The sequence below is a fragment of the Phyllopteryx taeniolatus genome, chromosome 22 (assembly GCF_024500385.1).
Source record: "Phyllopteryx taeniolatus isolate TA_2022b chromosome 22, UOR_Ptae_1.2, whole genome shotgun sequence".
Classification (NCBI taxonomy): Eukaryota; Metazoa; Chordata; class Actinopteri; order Syngnathiformes; family Syngnathidae; genus Phyllopteryx; species Phyllopteryx taeniolatus.
In genome coordinates, this window is record NC_084523.1 from 3,108,724 (window position 1) to 3,125,155 (window position 16,432).

Genomic DNA, 16,432 nt, shown 5'->3' on the forward strand with positions numbered 1-16,432 from the left:
CTACAAGCTATCAGTCGTTGTGACTGGACACTTATCGGTCTGGAGGGGGAAGGAGAGATGGAGAGCAACAGGGAGAAAACTGGGCTGTTCTCTTATGTTACCACTTCAGTAGCAGGCATTGCATTTGGTACATGGGCCTTCAGTGGGGACTTATCACTACTTTACAAAGACGTAATATTGTGCATTTGTATTTATCATCTGGAGCAGTTCAGAATCATGGGGGGGGGGGGGAAAAAATCAAAAATCAAATGAAATACTGTACACCACATGACCCAGAGATGCTTATATATGGGAATTTTGTTTGACGTCTTTGTGTGACATTTTGGACAAAACAAGCTGATGTCATATGCCTAATGAGAAGACAACAAGTGGATCAATGTTGCCCACTGGCATGGAATAAATAAATACTGCCTGTTATTATATGTACAGAACTTGTAAGAGACAGACAACCCCAAATCTGCAGAGGGGATCAGAGCAAAGGCACATGTTCAGACCAAAAGGGGAGAAAAAGATCTGGGAGGTAAGATCCGAGATTTCTGGCTTTCTTTCATAAATAGGCAACATTTCACTCAAGGAAAGAATGAAGGGTTTCGCATGCTCAGAACACCTGCGGCGCTCCTGTAAGGGCAGGCCTGATTGCGGTTGCTCGGCAACAGCAGTCAGCAAAAGTGCCCGGTTTCATCCGTCTAACCTCACTTCTAATAAGGAGCATTTACCTTGGCTGCGAAGCGATGTTGTCTTTAATTACGGCTCACAAGTCGAGTCTTGGTTCGTCACAATAGGCGGTCCTCAAGTGTTTACCTTAATAACCTAAAGGAGAAAGGCTTTTCAAAAGTTCAGAGGGAGTCCACTTTGCTCTTATATTGGAGTGCCTGTGTCAGCATGAGTGCACAGAGTGGCCTAAAAACAGCCAGCACAGGTTGCGTCCTGGTAATATGCAAACAGATGTTGCTGCTTGGAAAGTGGACAAGCAGCCAAAGGAGGATGAAGATGTCGTGTATACATTGAGAAGTTTGACAGCAGCAGCAGGAAAAATTTCATTTCACTTGACAGCTTGCATCTGAGTGGCTTTTCAAATTGTGATATACACCCCCCACACACACACACACACACAAATCTTTGTTCTGCCTCTGGATGTCTGCTCCTCGTACAAATGACATCTTCTCACAATGTGTTCAATACAGGCACGGTTTCCTCCTGCTTCTATTCTGGTTTCAATACTCAATTCAGCAGGCAAAATAAGGCGAGACAATATCTGCCACTATGAGTGACAGAGCAGCCATCAAAGGCACAACTCCAAATGAAAGATATGGCCAACAACTGTTCATTTTCATCCAAGACCTTGTGAATAGAGGCTTCTTTGTTGGAAAATCATGGGTGGTTCTCACGCTTTATCGGGCGCCATGAAAAGAATGAGCGCGGCGATGCTCCGGATTGAGATGGAGCCTTCCCAAATCAGTCATTTATGCTAATGCAGTCAGCCGATCATGCTCCTAATTAGGTCCAAATGAGCAATTAGCTGATTGGGTTGAAGCGCTGCAAAGAGCTGCCAATCAGAGGAGAAGAGAGCAGTGGGGAAGAAAGATGAGAGGAGGCACCACTATGAGGAGACAGAAGGGAATGTTAAAATAGACGCACACTGGGGATTTCAGGGCATGGCTTGAGTGATTTCACAGTATTTGTGTATGCAAGCGTGGGCATGTTTGTGTGAACAAGTCTGCCCATTATGTGCCCGCGAGTGCAACTGGACCATTACGGTCCATTTAGGTCTCAAAACAGCGATACACCACTTGGCACTTTATTGGGCAGATACACGCGAAGACGGACTGGGAAAAATGCAATCTCGTTTGTACCGACGTGAGCGGACCACATTTCGCCATTCGGAGTTAAGAGGACACACGGCGAAGGGGCGCACGCGTGGTGCGAGAACAATACATGAACAGCGACTTGCTCGGTGACATTCACTCAGTCCGTCCCTGCCACGGGATTCAATACCATATTGATCTCTTTTGCGAACCTCAATTGAAGGAAAGCAACAGTAAACTAGGGGAGAAGACAAGTCAAGATTTGATGGTACAGTATGTAGACCAAAGTGATGGAACTCCTAGTTACGGTATATTTCCTACACTGCAGCGTTTCCCAACCTTTCTTGAGCCCAGGCACATATTTTACATGTAAAAAAAAAAAGAATCTCACAGCACTAGACAAAACTGTCACAAGAAATGTATACAGTACATGGTGTCCCAAAAGTTACTTTTTAACAAAATATATTGCTTTCATTTGGACAGACACGAGGCCATCAGCATTTGACAGTAAGTCTATCATTCCCTTGTCCAAGGCTCACCAATTGACATTGGGAAAAACTGCCGCCTGGCAGGAAGTTTCATACTTCGACAGCAGGCTTTTGTGCAAAGCCAGGGAAAGTCTATGTGGAGGGCTGCACTGGAACTCAAACGCCTGCTCTAGCAGTTCGGTGAGCCATGTTAGCCAGATTATTACAAAAACGGCAAAACCTAAGCTGATACCTTAAACGGAAAAAGGAAGTGTATAGTGACTTTTGGGACACCCTCCATACTGAACTGAAAATGATCGCATCTCAATTTACTTTCTCTGTTGTATAAATGGCAATAGGTGGATACACGTTAATATATGAACCTTCTGGCATCTCGTGGAAGACCATTTAACAGTTCCGCCTCTCACTAAACGTATGTCGCTGGAATACATAGCTCAACAAGACATTATTTGTAGTAACTAAACTTTTTTAAAAAATGTGTGTATATATATATATATATATATCACACACTAAAGTTGCGCCTCTTTGCCCTTGACATTCTCCTCGCCCCTCATGAAGGAAGGCCACAGAAAGGAAGCAGTCCCCACAATGCCCGGCTGCGCATGGTCACGCCCGTGTGTACAACAGGAACATGTGCACAAGGTCACGTGAGCGAATGTCCAAACACAATGCAAGAGTGCACACGAGGGAACCACAAACACTTCAGCAGAGTCTGCGTTCTGTGCGCTTGACTTTGGCTGGGTCATTCTGTCTGTCTCTCGCAAAAATAATAAATGTAGACTATTCATCTGAGGGATAATTATATTTGGCATACTGCAGATGGCGCGTCATGACGTGGTTATTGACCAGACAGGACGGTGGAAGACAGAGCTCAATGCATTAGCATTTGTGGAAAAGGTTGACAAACAACACTTGAAGACACTAAAAAAAAAATAATAATAATATATATATATATATATATATATATATATATATATATCATATGTATTATTTATTATTTCATCTGTGTTCAACCCCAAACATTCAAGCAATCAAAATGTGTGAATAAACATCAGTTCATCGGTCATACGCATCACAGAAGACCAATTTCATATTAAATAGCTGTGATATATTTGAAAAATAATAGAACAGAAGTTGGTCAAACAGTCAGTAGGAGTCCAAAAAGATTGAAGCAGTGTCCTGAGTTAAATGTAAATGTCAAATGTACAGAATATCACTACGTACAGCATATTGAAGACTGATGAGGACCACATTGCAGCTACAAAGCTCATTGTCATTTCCAAAAAACAAACAAGCAATAAAATAAAAAAAATATACAAATAAATCCCGTGGTGTCACTGTCTCCTTTCTGTGCTTGGTAGCTACGACATTACAGACATATACCAATGAATGCATTCCGCCATATTTCAGCTTTAAGGACGGACGTCCACCTTCGACCACATTGTATGAGCAATTCTTCAAAGGCATTTTAATGCTGAAGCACTTCCACTATTGCCATGAGAATGTCAAAGTGGATCAGGTCTTGCTGGAGCTTGAAAATCCTGGGAATTGCTCCTGTTACACAAAAGCATCCACAATGACTTATCTTTCATGCACATTGTACGTTCGCTGTCATTTACAACCATCACCGGAGAAGGATTAAAAGAAACCAAGAGAAAAGACAAAAAAAAAAAACAGTCCGAGTACAAACCATCATGACCAACATTAACACACAGTAAAATAGGAAGCCCAAGTGTGAATTGACACTGCGCTGATTTATCTCAAATATACCGCACATAAACGTTAAATAAGAAGTGTACCGAAATAAATGTTTGAAAAGAGCAGAGCAGCAGTGTGTACTGTATGTAACTTTACAAGTGAATGTGAAATCATGCTGTTACACGAGCTTGAACCCGACATTACCCTGCAGTTGCATGCAGATATATGTAAATATCACCCACCTGGTCAATACTTGGCCATCTTCAACCTTTCAGGCGGTCCGTTGTCAATGAATCCATGTCATTAATATAGTCGCACCGCTGCCAGTGACTTCTATGTGACTATTTGTATTTGTCTTTCAGGCTATTTGCAAACGCGCTTCCGCTTTTTGCGATGGCGCTCTCACTCGTGCATTTGGTCGAGCTCTGTCGGCCACCGTAAGACAGGGATAGGGACATCCAACGTGTCACCGCTGAATCAAGCGATACAACCCCAACCAGATCACAGCGTGTCTCAAATCAACATGTGGTCTTTCACCTACCCTCCCTTAATGTAGTCCAGGAAGGTGACTTCAATGTCCACGAGGAAGGACAGCAATGTTACCTTCGAGAGAAAAAAGGAAAGGGTAGTCGTGTCAGTGCTAAACTGATGGAAAATACCCACGACACACTACAGTATATACAAAATATGTATCCAAATTTGGAGGGTGTTGCAGCTTACCGTTCCAGAGTTTAGATATTTTTTCTTTTTCCCTTTCTTCTTTGGATTTATCACCTGAAAAAGAAAAATCATGCATTGTAGTTTTAGCATCATTCCCCCCCCCCCCACTTATTTAATACCAACTGCAACATCTGTATACATTTGCAATACATATTCAAAACCTGTAACATCCATGCAGGAACACCTGCACAACTGACCTCCTTAAAACCTGAGCGTCAACCAGAGAAAAACAACTTTGATTCCAACAACCTGAGTTTTACGGTCTGATAAATATGATGGCAAGGTTCAAGGGAGGAGAGAGGGCCTCGGGGAAAGAACGTGGAAAGGTGATGATTTATGCCTTTCTCCTTGCTTCACATTGAGTCTCACGCACAGGAACAACTGGAGGTGAGGGGCAATGAGAAAAGTGTGGCTTCAACACAGAGACACGGAGGCAGTGAGTCTCAAACTGCATATTTCAAGAGGGAAAAAAAGCTCAAAAATAACTTTGAAAGTGAGAGATTCATCATGCACGCCTTAGCGCCTGTGCCTATCTGAAAGTCAAACATCTGCTAAAAGAATGTCAGTCTCTGTGTGTCCTCCTCAGCAAATCACAAAAAGGCGGCTTCTTCCTTGGAGAAGACCAGCCAGTGGTGCGTCACAACTGTCAGCATGTGCCACATGTGCATATGTCTGAATCCCGAGCGGGAGAGTCCACGTTCCTTCATATAGTTTCCCAGATTTCCCACCCAATCTTAACGAGCCGTTGGCTTTAGTTAGTGCTCTCTCTCGTTTCATTGGTCTCACTTTTCATTTTGTATTCCAGCTGGAGAAAGGACTTGCTTAATTAGCAAAAGCAGCAACATTAGAATGGCTACGCACTCACCTCATAGACATTGAATTGACTCTGCCCTCTGGATAATTCTCTGTAGCTGGTGCTGAACTCTCCAATAAAGTCATGACTGCAGGGAACAATGAGAATAATGTGGAGAGACAGTGTCTGGCCACTCACTCGAACAAAACACATGCAACATTTACAATGGACACTGTCAGACGACTACTTTTTAAATGGAAGTAGACAAAGAAAGTTTTTATAAAGCTTAAAAAAAAAAAAAAAAAAAAAAAAAAAAAAATTTGTTAAGCACAAACAGTTCTACTGAAACTTCACTGTGCTCCCGCTAAAAAGATAAATGGTGGTGCTGAATAGAGGCGTTTAAATAATAAAAGGAACAACTCCTTGTTAAGCTGCAGCAATGTCCGTCAGCCAGACTCAAGAGGTTTTCTAAACACAGCCTTTGGTTAAGTATAAGTAAATGTTACTATACAGTGGGTTAAATCGAAACTGCAAATTGTATTCAACTGGAATTGTTGATATGTTGTTGGGCAAATACAGCTTACAATTCTCCAATAATTCTTGGACACCTCCCCAAATTGTAATCACCTATCCCGACACCCGAAACTTATCTGCAATTAAATATTCATGCAACTTCACGATGTACTTTCGAAGCAATCCTTCTAACAGGCAAACACACGTATTACCAGTGCGGCGCAAGATTTACCTGCCATCTCTGTCCCAGTCGTACACCTCGACCTTGATAGTTCTGTTAAAAGAAGAAGATAATGAGGGTTTGGTTCAAAACTAAACGAGGTTTTTTTTTTTTCTATTCTAGAAAGACACTTTTATGTTCGTCCTGATGAAATTCGTTTTCCGCAGTGCTGGAGGCGCTGCCAGTGCTTTGTTGCAAAAGGCAACATCATTAAACCCTGCCAAAAGACAAAGCTGTCTATTTGTCTGTGTTGTAACCCTCATTAAAATGAGAAAGATGTAGCATCATGTCTCATGTGACTCAATTTGATAGGAAAAATGCTAATTTCTTTTGTTTGTGTTGCCGCGGATCCATTCTGCAGCTTATCTCCATCCCGAAACAGCTGCATATGCCTCCCGTCATACTCTCGCCTCATATCGAAATTCATCTGTTTCTGTGTGCCGCCGTGGCTTACGAGGATATACTGTACATCGGAAGAATAGCCTGCCTGAGGCAGATATCCTGCATTACCGTGGTTATCTCCCAATATTTCAAATTAAAGTGTCATCTCTTGCAGGCGAGTAATAGAAACAAACAAGGGGGAAAGAAAGACTAAGAGGGCACGAGGATCTTTATTAAGGGAAAACGGGGGCATTTCTAATGAGGCATGACTTTGTTTTTACTGTAACCGCACTACAACGCGGCTTTCTCGGGACAAATTGCATCTCATTTAAAAACACCCAAAGCCGAAGTGTACTTTTCCATCCTGCCCGTCTTTCAATAAAGGCAAGGAGTCGAAACCCAAAGCAGCGCTTAATGGCCCTCGGAGCTCGGCGGATGCGCATCGTTACGGGGAAGGAGGTAATAAAGTTAAGGAGCAAGCTCCTCATAAGCCGGCACACAGATGAGACTTGCCTCTAGGGATTGGCGAGTGGTGGCTTGCTGCAACACCAGCATCACAATTCACACCAACGGACCAGGTTTTGCTCATTATTTGATAGCTTTTTAGCAAGTGAGGTACAATATTTTACGGCTGCTCTCTAAATATATACATTTCTATCCATCCCATACTACATTTTGGTTACAGAACGCCTGAAATACGGCACTGTTGTTTTTGGGGAACAATTATTGGGAGGGTTGCCTCGAGGGAATTATCGTAAACTCTGTGTAGTAATGGTAAAAAAAGCATCTGCTTGACACGAAACCCAGGTTTAGCGGTTTCGGAGCTTAGGCTAGCTCTTATCTCCTATCACAGACTCAACACAGAGCCGATGCGTGGGGAGCGAGTGCACACTGTGCATTTGTGCACAGAATAACCCATTGATAAGGCCGAGCTGGATTCCACTGTCCAAATAATCCCATTGTGCCAACAACTGCGCTGAACTGAAGCGCCGTTGTGTGCAGACAGACTACTGTCAGGTTGAGAAAAAAAAAATAAAGGGGAGACACATTTTTCATATCTTTTAAAGGAAAATTTCCTTTGCAGCGCTTATAAAGAGAAAATGATGCTTAAATCTTTTTAAGAAGTATGTTAAATAGTCCACTCCCCATATCAGCACCATGGACAGTAACTCTCCACTCCGTTCCGATTGATCATCTGTTCCTTATATTCCTCAGAAAACATACTGTTTCAGTTGACATTGGAGATTTGTGGCTGTTCTTGTTAGTGACACTAGTGCATTATCTAAAAGCTTGACCACTTTTAAATAACATTACATGATTATTTGCCTAAAGGGTCTTTCTCTAACTTACCTACTTTTGCACTACAGAGGTCCCTACGTGGATGACATTTTTTAAAGAATCGTACTCCAGAGAAGAAAGAGTAGAGGTTAAAAACTGCGGGTAAATTCATGAGTAAAATATGAGCATTTTCATGTTGTAAATATCATCTGTTATCAGCTTGAGTTGAATAAATAATGCCATTTGACAAATTGACATTTGCCAATGTGGATTTTTCCAATAGTTGCTACTGGCATTGAAATATCGTATGCAAATATTAGTGTTAATATTCTGCTTGAGGCTTCTGTGTATTATATGCATATTGTACGCCTCATTGCCGAACAATTGTTTTGTTGTCGGAATGAGAAAAAGACAAGATGTTTCCTGACATGGCCTTATATTATATTTTATAGCCAGGAGAATATGGGCGTACCTGTCATAGTCCCCATTGCAAAGAGCCCGAACAGGGATTTTAAAAGCCTGCCACACTGGGTTCAACGTGTTTTTCACCACTTCTGTTTTGTGGCAGATGGTGAACCTGCAGAGAGAGTTAGGGAACAAAAGATTAGTGGGGTGCTAAGTTCTGCTAACACAACCGCAAACGCCGCCTAGCCCCCTGCTTCCGGATACACTCAAACACATCGTTGCCCATGTCGTGCGCAAACATCACCCCCAACACGCTTAAAAAGACCTTCTTTTGATCCGGAGGGAAAGAAAAATCAATAAAACCAATTTCCTCTGGATGCGGAGAAAGATTAAAGGAAAGCCCAAAGTGAAGAGCAACTCACGTGCCGTCCTCATTGCTCCTGTAGAAGACCAGGAAGGGGTCAGACTTGCCGAAAAAATCCTTCTTGTCCAACTTGTTCCCACAAAACTGCATCATAACAGACTCCTAGTGAACATAACCAGGACATGGCATGACTTCCTAGCAAGCAAATTAATTCAATTACAGAAAATTAACCAAGGAGCTTATTTTATATTCAATCATCAGTCAGTTCCCTCACCCTGCAGTTGTTCAGCTCCTCGGCTTTCACAATAATAGTGCCGCATTTCTTGCCGGAAATGCCCCTGTAAACAAACACATTTATTAAAAAAAAAAAAAAGCTCTTGAGCGTATTGCCGTCTCTAACACTTGCCCTCCATCATTCCTGCGTAGTACAAAAGCATGCAGTAAAGAGCAGATCTTCACCAAGGCCAAACAACACATTTAATAAAAACTCTACCATTCACCTTCCTCATATTCAGGCATTATCCACTGAGACAGGATCTCATTTTGAACAAATTCACTCCATGTTATAAAAATAAAGATGATGAAAACCAAATGGAGGTTAAATTCAAATATTTTCGACAAGCGAAGGCCAAAAGATGAGTCACTTAAAAAATGTGAAAGGAAACCATTTTACACTGAACAGAGAAGTATTCATAGTCAACATTTCAGTGTGCCTCCCATTACAAGTTACAAAAGGCGCTCTGTTGCGAGGCGCTCTGTTGCGAGGCGTGCTGTTTGCGGTTACAGTGGCCAGTAAATGGGAGGGCAGAGTGAGGCGGTTGAAAGGCAGAATAACCATGTGGAAAAGTGCAGATGTTGCGCATGGATTGCGTTTCACTTGGCTGCGGCTCCAGCAAAGGTGGAAAGAGGTGATGCGTGCGTGCGTGCGTGCGTATGTGTGGCCGTAGGCTGGTGTAAACATCGCCTTGAAGGGGAATTTTCATTAACAGCACATAACTGTACAAATGCAGTACATTCTAATAAATCCAACACACAAGCGCTATCAAAAAAAAAAGCTTTTCTTAAAAACTATGTGAAAAAACTAGGCCGAAAGAGGCGAGGGAACAAAAAAACACGGCAATGCAACTCAACATAACGCTTTAAAGAGGTCTGGCAATCTGACAAAAGAGGCCCGGCATCTGATGAGCTCCACTTTGCAAGAACCACCTGACAAAGACAGACTCAGGCAGTCGTTTAGACAGCCTAGAATTGGGGTCAAAGACCACTGCTTTGTGTTTTGATTTCAGCAAAAGGAAAATGTTCCTGATTTACCACATGCGAAGCTAGAATACATTAAGGATGTATACTGTTTAAAAAAAAAAAGAAAAAAAAAAGCAATTTAAATAGGGGCGGGAGGGTGAATGATGAATCGTGACATAGCTAGGGTTCACTGTACTTTGCCACTGAAGGTTCCAAATGCAGCAACTCGCGTGTTTTTTGTCGGGTTTTTTTTTTTTTTTTTTTTTTTTTTAAGCATTCGCCGAGAAGACGACGTGTGCTTCAAAATGTGGAAAGCATTTTTTTTCCCCTCTCTCTTTTAGTTTATACGTGACACGGAAAAGCTCTCCTAAGAATACTTTCTGAATGCGTGCGCAGGCGAGAGGGAGAGAAAAGCTGTGAATCCTCTAATCAAGAGACATGGATTTGCAATCAGGGTCTGGCCAGAGATAGGTAATTAAGTCTGGGTCTGTTCTGGGCTGCACGAGCACAAACCGGGACTCCGATGTCTATACAGTATATTGTACACTCACACACATCTATCTTGTAATCAGTGAATGGGAACATGTATCAATCTGCTTGAAACTTTAAAGTGTTTGGTCCTCCCATACAGAGGCTTACAATCACATTTTTTGTGTGTTCTGATCCGCTTAGAACTCTTCTTAACTCTTTATAATAGCGAGTGTGTGAGGGGAAAATAAAGAGGAAAAAGAGAGGTGGGAAAATAATCCGACTGCCTCACTGAAGGATGAAGAGACAAGAGCATAAGCACGGTATACCGAGTGGAAATGTTATTGGTGGTGAAAATGCCAATTTCCGGGCCAGTGTCTCAAGAGGCATTCACAAAAACACGAGTGCTCCCATTCAAATTTCACCCAACTGAGTCAGGGTGACACATTGGCGCTTATCAGACATGAAGCGTCAAAAAGGAGCCCTCGGGATATCTATTAGCTTCACATTCAGAGCACTCAACTGACGCATATGCCTGCGTGAAACCATCACATCCAAGCACTGAACGGTAAATAACTTTTTGAAGTTTTGACATTTCGCATTGGAAACACTTGACAATTGCCAGAAATGTGTCATGCTGCTGGTGGTTACGTTACAATTGTCACCTCACATGCGCGCGCACACACACACACAGCGGATCAAACATGAGATTGACTGAACAATTAAATTAGCCGTAATTAGCGTTCATTAAAATGGTTAAAATTGCCGCTGATGTACTGTGCAGCAGGTGTGTGCATGGTAAGGCCTAACACACACACACAGGAAAAAAACACGCAGAATTATAATTAATAGACGTTGACATTGCTTGTCATGCTTCCCTCAAATCAAATGAGGCATTAAAAAAAACACGTACAGCATACTGTATCGAGTCTGCAAGCCACCTGTGTGACTTAATTCATCGCGTGCGTGCCGAATAAAAGGACACATGCGTCAACACGGGTTGCCGGGTCTTGACAACGTTCACTGAAGGGATGCCAGCCCCAACACCTTTTACATCTGAGCGCTCGTCACGGCTGGAAATGAACAATAAACTGGATTTAAAAGCCTGGAAGGAAGCCAAGTGGGAATTAAAATGGTTGATAAAAGTACATGAAGATGTCCTCGTGAGCGAAACCACAGCAAAACAAACACATTTTTGATTATTTTGTAACACGTCTATAATACATTTACATTTGCCTTTATATCATGCAGCATAGTCAAAGGCTTCGTGGTTGCAAATGACGATGTCATTTCGGCATTACAGCTGACAATGTTGCCTGGGAATTGGTTCAAATGTTTTAGGGGACCGCAATGGCTTTTACAACACAAATGTGAACAGAAATACGTAGGAGTTTCATTTTGCTTGCTTCACTGCTTCTTATTTATTTTGCTTGTTCCCTCTCAAGTTACTTTTAATCCTTCAAAGTTAATTAAAATACATTAATTGCTGACTTCTGGTCTGCACTATGCTTATGTTTATTTAAAAAAAAAAAAAACTACGAAACATTGTAGCTGCAAGATAACAGCAAGCACCCACTGCTAATGGGTGTTTATTCTTTGCAATCACACAAGCATCCTTAAAATAAACACTTGAGTAACTTAAATAATCACACAAATTATTCTTCTTCACAATGTTTATTCTTTATCAAAAGGCCCCGCCGGTCAAAATCAGATATTCTATCACAAGCTGCTGCAGCTGTCAATGAATTACATCTCTCTGGTCTTTGCACACTCATTCCCGGCTTCCACGCGGTGGCTGCGTCACAAGTCTGGACGTGAGAATACGCGTGGATGATAAGTGTGCAAGCCCACTAAAAAAAGACTTAACGACACACCATGTGTCACAGCTCACGCGTGGGTTTTACAGTAAGTGAGTATACTGTAAAAAAAATAAAAATAATAATAAAAACGATCGCGATAAACCACAGATTTATTTCCAAGATAGAAAAGTAGATGCGCGCCATTAAAACATCTTCAATGTGGCGTGGGCAACGGTCGGTGAACCCGGATTGTTATATTGAAGCTCTTAACACAAAATTCATGGATTAAAAGCCAACTAAAGCTCATGTGGCCTGAGAGCATCGGATTGTGCAGTGGGCCCCGTTAATCAGTATGCGTTAGACTGTTATTGAAGCACATCTGAGTTCGACTCACCCAAGAGGCTTTTCTAAGCGGCTGCCCAAAGACCCGACCGCTTCGCCCAGAGTACAGTAGGCCTGCCCCAGAAAGTCCTGTAGAGTTAATGACAGAGGAGAAGCAATTTGAAAACGAATTTGCTCAATATTCAGAGCTAAAACGCATGAAAGAAATGAAAAAAGTTGCAGCCAGACAGACCCAAACCGTTTCAGCGACCCCTTTACATTCCCCAATGGGAGATAATATTGGCAGGAAGATTGGGTCAGCTGCCCTACTCGGCTCCCCTGCCACTTTCCAGCTAAATTAAATTCCATTTTCACAGTGCACATAATGAGACTTTGCATTGAAAGAGACAGAAATTTAGGAGGACGACGTGTAGACCAAATGCAGGAAATACACGTACGCCATACATGTTATCAGCGTAAATTAATTTAGAACCAGTGAGAGGAGGACATTTCATGTTCGTTCGACAGTTCATATTTTCCAATGCAACTGTAATGGGCGTCCGTTATTAGCAGATTTTTGCCAGTCCCTATCAGTTTTACACTATCAATATAGGCAGTTATAAACACTTTCAATGACTCATGGTTTTTCACTCAGTGTATACAGAAGCTGATGCGAATGATGAAAAAGCATGGGCTTGCTGACAAAATGTTGTTTTAATTTTCAAATCGATTTGCATCTCGTCACCTTTTCGGTACAGAGCGCAACTGGTGGGCTCTGGATGCGACTGCGCGCGCTACGTTTCACCCCATATTTCCCAGTCGTTCTCACCCGGCTCCCAGGTGTGCCTGCTGCCTACACCTTTCATGTTAAAATGCCTCTAATGGATTGGCTCTTTGGTTCTGTGCCCCCCCCCCCCCCTCTTTGAGACCAACATCATCTAAGGAGGCTGCTTGGCTAGTACAGCGCCTCCTCTGAGCCATTGTGCCTGTCTCTTCTTGTATGGGATTATTGATTTCGAGATGATGCGATGGCGTGGGGAGAGGTGGGAAGACAGATTGAAGGAGTGAAATAGGAAAAGGAGAAATATAAAGACATGAATAGAGGAAAGAGACAAAACAGATATAAATGTGACAGAAAGCCGCACTGGGAAAGAAATGATGGCTTGGAATTAGATTTTCTATCATTACCCCTGTATTGCGGAAAGTATTACAAGATCTATCACTGCAAATTAGGTTCAAATGTGGTTGCAGTTCGTAAAAGGAAAGACAGTAGGGAAAAGACGCGCCAAATAATAATAACAATAAAATGCCATTAATGAGGGCAGAGTATTCGATCACCATATTAGATATGTAACCTTAAAATGATGGAAAAGTTGTAATTACGATGATAACTTTTGGTGGAAGTTGTGGTCTGTTGTATAAGAAAACAGTCCATTTGTAATGAGTCAAATGTTCACTGTCAAATGACAGACACTCCTCTGGCATTCTTATCAGCAGGTTAAAAAAAAGGTTACTAGTTGACTGGCCAACTATTTCCCCATGTGGATATTTCTCCTGAATATTGGCACAAGCTTTAGAGTTATTCTCTCTAAAATGTTTTTTTGTTCATAAATTTGGGAGTCTGGAATGTATCAATTGGCTATAGATCATTTCCTATGGGAAATATTGCTTGGGTTTTTGTACAATTTGTTTTTAGTACGACCTTTTGGAAAGGCTCAATCACAAAAACGGTTTCACTGCATATGTATATACTACTGTATTGGTCGAGCTTGGCACAGGCTGCCGGCCGGATGGGTCTCACTTATGCTTAAAACCTGGGATTTTTGTTTTGTTTTGTTTTATGAAAGTTCATGTGCATTTTTGATTGGCTGTTACATCACGGACATTGCAATGCCGTTCTGCGGCAATTAAATTGAACCCCACACACTGCGCGACAGTTCAGCCGATTTTTGCCGCGTCGTTAGGTGCGCGACGGGCCTCAGGTAGATCGAGATTTTCAACATTTATCCTCCTAACACAGGCAACAAATTGTTCCAATAATATCTTCTTTCCTCGTGTTTTTGTTTATTTAAGTCCAAAACAACCAAGAGCTGTTTAAAGAGTGTCGCTAGAGCATATGATAAACACACTCAGGACAAGTTGGGGTACTCACGTGTTTTGACAGGTTGGCACTCTTGGAGTCGACGTCGTACCTATGCAGAGGAGAGAGCGCGAGTGATTCAGTGAATTAGAATGTGACTGGAGGGGGTGACAAGCGCTCAACTGGGAGCACACCAGGGGGTTACGGACGGATAACTGGGTCAAGCAGCTTGTCACCAGCAATCGCACCAGAAGCGGCGGGGATGCACTTCACGGCGTCACAGGCACCCCCCGCACCCCCGCTAAACTGACACTAAATGGACTAATTGGAGGTCACACTTACGATCGTGAGGGTATCTATGTTCTGTGCATGTGCAAGAGTTTTACAGCTGCTTGAATGTCTGTTGGGCTGACGAGCCGATCATTCGAGTCATTTTCACACTTCATACCCCTTAATTCTGCCGGCACGCTGCCTCGCACAATACCCGTCAAGAGAAAATTTGCTCGGAAATAGCCCCCCCATGCGAAAACTGCAGAGGCCACTCGAAAAAAAAAAAAAATTGGAGACAATTGAACGGGCCATTCACGCGACAATCGCAGATCATTTCACAGCTGCGGGTCAGCCATCGTTAAAAGTGGATTGCCATTTGCTGGGTCATATTTTGAGACGGCAAAAATGAGGGTCAATTTACAGGAACATTCAGGATGGTGATTGTTATGTGTACTGTAGTTAGGATTTTGGGACACTAAGCAGGGCTCAATGTTTCTACCTCAGACTGCTCTCAAGATAATGAAGCAGGATTTGACCAATGTATCATTATAGTCGCAAAGTGAGTTAAATTGAGAGGCATGTATAATAAAAACACCAAAATGCAAAATGTTGATAATGTCCATCATGTAAAAGGCACATTTACATGAAACATTTCCGGTAAAATTACAAATACAACATACATACGATTGTCGGGCTGACAAAAACTTATGCAATTTACCCGTCTTTCATAATTTTTAAAAATTCTAGTTAAATACATAAACGTGAACGAGACGTATGTTCAAGGCTATGATTCACACGCTTCTCCCCGTCTACTTTTATATCACGCTCACCATGCTTAGAACCCTGGTTGTTATGGTTACCCTTGTTACACTGTGCATATAGCCACAAACATGACAGATGGGTATGTGGGAATACTTTACACGCATAAAAAAGGTCTTCCCACGGGGCCACGAGCAACCAAGTGTGACAGCCGACATAAGCAGATGTACTGTAAGTACAGTTATGTATACAAACACGAGCCTTCTCAAAAAGAGTAATAGAGCCCCTGGGACACATGTCCACGCTAGTTATATTCGGTTCCATGTCGCTACCTGAATCGCATCAAAGAAAGAAGGGAGAAAATATTGTTCCTATTAATAGTACCCGAACAGAAGATTTGATGCAAACTGCTCCTCTCCACTATTATCACAGGTAATGTGGAATTGTGGATGATGGGCAGGCGAGTGGGCGGCCAAAGGCACATCGGAGAGCTATCGGATCGATCCTCGTAATCGAAAAGATGGATGCGACAAATAAGGGTCATTTGCCACAGAAAATACTAATTATCTCGACCGGTGAGGTTACGCTTTCCACACTAACTGAGCAGGCAAATACCTATGAGGCAGATTTTCAATAAACTCTTGAGCAAAGTATAACTTACAAATCCCAGTGGGTTTATCTGCGTGGCTCCTTGGCTCATAGATTAGAATATAATTAGTCTGTCTAATAAAATGAACCTGGCGAAATGCTATCCTAATTCAATGAGGAGTGTAACAGGAGAGGGGGAGAAGGATCATCTGCGGGAAAAGTTTGCTGAATTCATTTGTCTGA

General features: G+C 42.3%; 1 protein-coding gene across 6 annotated transcripts in view; it reads right to left on the bottom strand.

The window, feature by feature from the left end:
- Positions 1 to 16,432, bottom strand: part of LOC133471995 (copine-8) — a 50,074-nt gene that overhangs the window by 17,875 nt on the left and 15,767 nt on the right. For 4 of the 6 annotated variants that reach the window (XR_009786518.1, XR_009786519.1, XM_061762215.1 and 1 more), the window contains 9 exons: positions 14,645 to 14,684; positions 12,566 to 12,642; positions 8,940 to 9,003; positions 8,724 to 8,827; positions 8,369 to 8,473; positions 6,250 to 6,291; positions 5,577 to 5,652; positions 4,712 to 4,765; positions 4,533 to 4,594 (listed from right to left, as the gene is read on the bottom strand). Coding sequence is in view for 3 of the 6 variants with exons in the window: in XM_061762215.1 (XP_061618199.1) it covers positions 4,533 to 4,594; positions 4,712 to 4,765; positions 5,577 to 5,652; positions 6,250 to 6,291; positions 8,369 to 8,473; positions 8,724 to 8,827; positions 8,940 to 9,003; positions 12,566 to 12,642; positions 14,645 to 14,684 (624 nt within the window). In the remaining 3 variants the exon portion in view is untranslated. Of the gene's footprint in view, positions 1 to 716; positions 3,156 to 3,299; positions 3,848 to 4,532; positions 4,595 to 4,711; positions 4,766 to 5,576; positions 5,653 to 6,249; positions 6,292 to 8,368; positions 8,474 to 8,723; positions 8,828 to 8,939; positions 9,004 to 12,565; positions 12,643 to 14,644; positions 14,685 to 16,432 lie in introns of those variants that run through there. The other 2 variants (XM_061762217.1, XM_061762218.1) reach the window with 2 other exon arrangements.